The 6,253-nt window shown below is 35.1% G+C and overlaps 1 protein-coding gene across 1 annotated transcript; it reads right to left on the reverse strand.

The window, feature by feature from the left end:
• Positions 1–492: 492 nt before the first annotated feature.
• On the reverse strand, positions 493–5,901 carry LOC113498823 (putative inorganic phosphate cotransporter). The gene is made up of 10 exons (XM_026878965.1): positions 5,652–5,901; positions 5,103–5,227; positions 4,236–4,415; positions 3,009–3,147; positions 2,683–2,900; positions 2,117–2,269; positions 1,845–1,977; positions 1,492–1,616; positions 1,017–1,136; positions 493–669 (listed from the first exon to the last, which is right to left on the reverse strand). Exons 1-10 carry the CDS (start codon positions 5,683–5,685, stop codon positions 493–495), a joined length of 1,404 nt encoding a protein of 467 aa, XP_026734766.1. The 5' UTR covers positions 5,686–5,901.
• Positions 5,902–6,253: the final 352 nt, after the last annotated feature.

The following is a 6,253-nucleotide window of genomic DNA, read 5'->3' on the forward strand; positions in this document are numbered from 1 at the left end:
AATTAAGTTGCGTATTGATGATAGTAAAGTGCGGTCAACTGTATTTTTATTTTATAACGTGGAAAACATTTATTTACATCACATAATTAAACTTTAACCTAAATGTATGACATAACTTAAGTCTTTAAACTTTTTTGTCAGCATTTTTCGTGTCTGAAACAAAGAATTAAACATTAGTATTCTGTCATACACAATTACTTCACTCAGTACCTATTTAAAAAAATTAGAAATAATGTAAATTCATGTGATACGGAATATTTGAAAAAGTTATTGCTGTTGCAAAAATAAGTAGGAATAAGAATAAGTCATTTACAATTTGAGGTCCTTAGTCCTACCCTATTTCCAGATATCAAAATAAGATTTTCAGTCTTTATTAAAAACTTGATGTGTTAAACACGGCCCTTTTATGTGATGGGGTTGGTGATGGTAAGAGTTGAGGCCTCTTATAACAATCATCAGTAACCCCAAAATTAATTTCCACTAGTAGGTACTTTATAGTGGCAATATTAAAGTAAAAAGATACTTACCAGTATCATTAATTTCAGTCTCTTGAGGTGGATAGTTCCATGTTTGTATCTCACTGGTACCAAATACAAGGAACAACGTGTTCGTCACCACGTATATCGCGGATGTTGTATAAAATACTTTCTTCCAGTCGCTAGGGTTCGTCTGAAAACGTTAACATTGTTAAAACATTGGCTATTGACGATAGCTCTGCGTAAATCTACAGTGGACTTCCAGGAATATTTCAAAACCAAAATCTGTTTAGCCGATCTTCAAGTTCTATCGAAACTAACAAACTAATTTAATTTTATAAATAAAGGTCGTATTTCAAAATCTATTTCTGGACATATACATTCTTAACGTTACCAATATTTTCAACCTTTTCTGGACTATATGCATGTTCCATATTATTATGTTCCATAGTTTCAAGTCCAGTTGAACTGTAGCTAATGTCTGAAAGATCTGCAGGTTCTGTATCCATTTAGATATCTATTTTAAGTACTTCTACTTACCTCGTCTTGCAACATGAAGCCTGCAGCGAGCGTAGCCAATATAGATACGATGTTCGACAACATATTGCTTATCCCGAATAGAGTTGCGACGAAATTCGGTCCCATGTCTAAGTGCACCATCTGAAGGAGCAATAATAATGCTTAAAGATTAGAAGAAAGAGGCCATAGACACAAAAATAGACATGTCAACTTTTGAGATTGAAAACCGACTGGCAATCAACCAAAAGTAATCCTAGATTGTAGATTCCAATTTTCATTTTCACAAAAAAATAATAAACGACTCCCGCAGCAAGGACTTTAATCCTTGTGTCGCAGGGGTTTTACAAACATACATAATATATCACATGCACAAGATACCCAGACTCAGAACAAGCATTGGTGGATCACACAAGTGCTTGTCCTACGCGGTAATCGTACCCGCAACGGTTTTGGGATTCTACGATCGAGGGTAAATTTTTGTTTTTTACATACATACCATAACACCGGTTATATGCCCCACGTTGAGACCAACCACGATTGTTAAGACTGCCACCGCAAGAGTGATGTTACCAGCAGGCACGTATGACAAAACTATAAGAGCAATGGCCGGCCCATAGTGTCCTGAAAGAAAGAGACCACAGATTCAATTAGATTCAAAAAATGGTAATCGACACAAATTAGTTATCATGGAAAACTATTTCCTTAAACAATAAAAGTTATCCTTCATGTTAGTATAACAATAAAATTGTCCTTCCTCAAAAATTGACGCGTTATACGCGCATTTTGATTATTACGTCAAAGGCCTCTGGGAAAGTACAAAACATTATTTGTTAACAAGTTTGAACTTACCTATAGAGCTAGACAGTTTCCTTGTAGCTGTCACACTAAGTATCTTGTGATTCGGTAGATAATCAGAGATGTAACCGAAGGGAAAACTCAGGATGTAAACAGCCAGGTACGGCACAGCTGACATGACTCCATTCTAGGAAAAACAAATTTTGACTATGATGCTTTATTGCATTTTTTTCATTCATTTTACTACTTGCTCTCCTTGAAGACAGGCAGGTGTCTCTGTCTTTCATTTTGTCACAAATGTAATATGTGTTCTTGTATAAACTTACTGCTTTAATGTCAACATTGAGTATCTTGTTCATATAAGACGGCATTTCAGTCATTAGAGTATAGTAGCCCCAATTTTGACCACTGTGGAGTATTATCAAGGAAATGAATGGTATTGACGTGAAGATTGCCTTCCAAGGAGTTTTTAGTTTCTTCTGAAACAAAAGTGCAAATTAAACTAATATTAAAATGAAAAAATAGTCCACTGTTATTCTGTTTACATGTCATTGAACTAAATGCAGTTTCGTCGTTACTTAATAGGTTATGCCCAAGTCTAAGTCTTGTCAAGTAGTTCTGCAAATTAACTTCATAAGCCGTGGCAGAAACACTGCTTTGGATATAGAACTTGGAGCATTCACGAATGTTAAACTAGTTTAGTATACAAGCGCCCTTGATCTCATGCTTAATTAGTTTAGCTCTAGAAGCTAAATGTAAAGCATTTGAAGATGACGTAGAAGGAAGCATTTAGAACGATTTGCAAACTAGAAAGTATTAAATTAATGCTTCAAGTTGGTTCAATCTGATTTTCTCCTCGTAAGAGAGTGCATTGTGTGTTTTATTTTTGTACCTTTTCCTCACCAACATGTCCCAACGATGTTTGTACGTACAATCTTTCTTCTTTGCTAATAAACTTGGACTTTTGCGGAGAGTCAGATCCGAGTATGGAGTACGCGACCAACCAAATGATTCCTAGTGCTCCGTTGACGTAGAAAATGGCTGGCCAGCCCCACGAGCCCGCTATGAACCCTGACACTATCAGCTGGAAGGCAATCCCGAGGTGCGCACCTGAAGATAACAATCATTCAAACAGTAATATAGGATGAATCTACTACATATAGATTAGTCGTAGATTTGTACTCACACTTTTCTCTAAATAGGAGAAACAGTTAATACCTGCATTAATCATAGACCCCATTCGGCTCTTTTCTTCTATGGGCGCCCATTTTCCAATTAAATTGTAAACCGAAGGTGTGAGGAACCCTTGAGATAATCCCTGCACGATGCGACAGCCGCAGACCAGTTGCCAGCCACCCTAAAAAATAGCAAATGTTTTTATTTGAAAAAAAACTGATGGTAAAAGACACTTCTTGGCTAGATGACTAGAATATACAACCGTTACTAGTTGAAGACATCACTAAAATGTATGAAACTGATAAATATTACAGCCAAGTACGACGCTGAGCTAATACCGCTCCTAGGTGCTGTGTTGTCTTTTTTATATACAACCGTTAGAGACTTATAGAAAATTTATCATCTCACTTGAAAGCAAATTTATTCGCATTGCAAAAGCAAAGGCGTTTATATTAAATACAATCTACTAGAAAAAAAATGTTCTTATAAAATTTGCCTTTAAATTTTGTTATATGACAAACTATTGTAAATAAGACACAATTAGTGATAACTAGTATGCTTATACGCGGTTGAAATTTAAATTGAAAAAATAAATCCAATTCTCTCAAATACAAATAAAATATTTCATAAGTCGGCCATGCGTCTGTCGGCTTAATATGAGATTGTGGAAGTCAACGGAGCGTCGCCTATCAGGCTGATATATGAGCGACTAAGTAAACTCAATGCCTAGCTTATTACTCCTTATGAAGGCAAGATGAAGTGCACGAGATGCAGCAAAAAGGACGAGTGTAGAGTGTCACTCGATGAGATTTCCCATTCGTTGGTTGATAAGATTTTAAATGTTTTTTGGACTGAAATATGAAATTTCATCGAAATTATTGGTATAGTTAAACATTAATTGAAAATATAGCATGGATAGACGCGATCCATTTGTCAGTGTCTCCTTTGTTTTAATTTTCAAAAGTTATCTTTCAGCTATTGTGTCTCACGCAACACAACTAGGATCTAAATTTAATTTAAAATACTAAAAATAAAATCACACATGAAGACGTCCATAAAATGTTTGAACTATTTTTTTATATGAGTTATCGTAACCTTAACATAAATAAAATTGAGAAACAACTAACATTATTCGTATGCTGTTTTTTTCCAGGTAAGTACAAAATAACAAGTAATTGTTTTCACAACCTTGAATACCCCAAGGGTAAAACAAAAACTACATCAAAATAATTAAATTAAAAGGCGACATTACTACAAACACATACTCACATAGTACGCACACAACGGCAACAGTAACGAGATTACGGAGTTGATGATGACTGCCAGCGAGACGAGGAGTCGTCCTCCAAACCTGGCCGCCAGCTCACCGGCAGGAACCAGAAGGACCACGTAGCCCCAGAAGAAGGATGATAGGATCACGCCCTGGGTCTGCATGCTCCAGTCGAAATACTAGAAAAAGCGTTCAGGTAGTTCAGTTATCAGTTTGAGGATAGACTTCGGTCTAAGTTCAGCATTTATTTTAAACCTTCAGTTTTGGAAATAGAAATAACAGCAAGGTTTAATATCTTGGTGAATATAATTATTCGATAAAAAAGTTTTTCAGTTGATGATCAAAATGCACGAGCCTTGAGATTCTATGAATGGATTTGCTTGCGTAGATTTGATAACAGACAAGCAAAGTACAACGATGTGATTTTTCTAAATTATTTGTACTTTCTTAATTATGCTAAGATATTGCTATAAATCGTTAAGGAAAATATCGTTTAGAAACCTACCTGAATTTCAAATATGTGCAATCTCCAACCCACAGCGTGCCAGCTTCGTGATCAATGCTTAAAACCTTTCCTATACGAGGCCTGTGCCCGTCCAGCGTCGTATAAAGGATAATCTTATCTAACTAAGGGTTCCATTTAAACTCTATAAGCTTTTATTTTTATGTTTTTAATATCAAATGCACCTGAAGCATTTTACTATCAGACAATGCACAACCATAAAGACTTCTTCACTTCTCCGAACTACATACCTCAGCGTTTAAGAAAAACTACATATACTTTCTCCATATACTTTGCAGTATATGGAGAATTTACATTTTCGGTGTCTTTTTCATAGATTTATTTTACAGAAGTATGTACTTACGTGGTCCTGTGAGGTGTCTGTCATGGCGACGATAGCCATGCTCATGTTAACCCTCATGCCGTAGCATATCATCATAGCTAACAACAGCATCACCGTCTGTACATGGCGTACCCCGAACATTGATTCTAAAACGACAAAAAATTCAAAGTTTGTCGAAATTAAATACCAGATTTTCTTTATTCCATTTTCTCTTTCTGAACGCCACTAAACCCGCAACACAAACGAATCCATTAAACACATAATAACTAATTTCGAAATTAAATACATTTAAATTTCAAAAAATGAGAGACAATAATAAATAAACACCGACAATATTTCAGAACGGCACTGTCGTAACTTCAAACGTCTGATCAGACTTTGGATGTTATTAAGAGTAAAAAATTTGACTAAAACTGTTCACCGAATCGATGTCACAGACGCAATAATGACACCCCACCTGCACCTGACTAACGCTTATTGCTTCAACAATTAACAATATTTATGTATCTATTAGACTAAGTTAGCTTATCTCTTTATTATGTGTTACTAAATACATTTAAATTAACTTACTCGGTTTCAAATTGATAACATCTTGGTCCAACATTTTGTTACTTTGTATGACGTTTGGTCTGGTATTAAATGTATTATTGTCCAATCAATGAACACGGTTTAGCTCCGTCTCGGTATTTAAGTGTAACGGTAAATAAAATGCTTTTCATTCTTGATATCGGTGATAGCATTCGGTACACTTAAGGCGCAGTGTTGTACAACTTGAAGTTTTAAATGAAATGTGCCTAAAAGTGTAATGTAAATATTTAAAATTATTTTTCCCGCGGCCTTTATTGTCTCTACTGAGAAAGTCGTCCTCCTAACAAGTTGTATGATTGAATATACATATGTTTACATTATAAGAATTATGTTTGTTTTTAGCTACTGAGACTAGTTTTGTTTCTTTTTGTGGAAACTTTTCTTGGAAAGCCAGCAACGAAGTTGAGTGGTTTATGGTGTTAACAAAAGATTGATTTTTATATATCATATACCTCCCAGACAATTGTTCTCCATAGCAACGGTTTCAAAATGTATAATACGAGTGATGATTTGAACATCTAATACACTTTCAGGTACAATCCAATAATTCTTTATTTTCAGTGAGTATTTTTCATATTACCTAA

This window comes from Trichoplusia ni, chromosome 11, assembly GCF_003590095.1.
Source record: "Trichoplusia ni isolate ovarian cell line Hi5 chromosome 11, tn1, whole genome shotgun sequence".
NCBI lineage: Eukaryota > Metazoa > Arthropoda > Insecta > Lepidoptera > Noctuidae > Trichoplusia > Trichoplusia ni.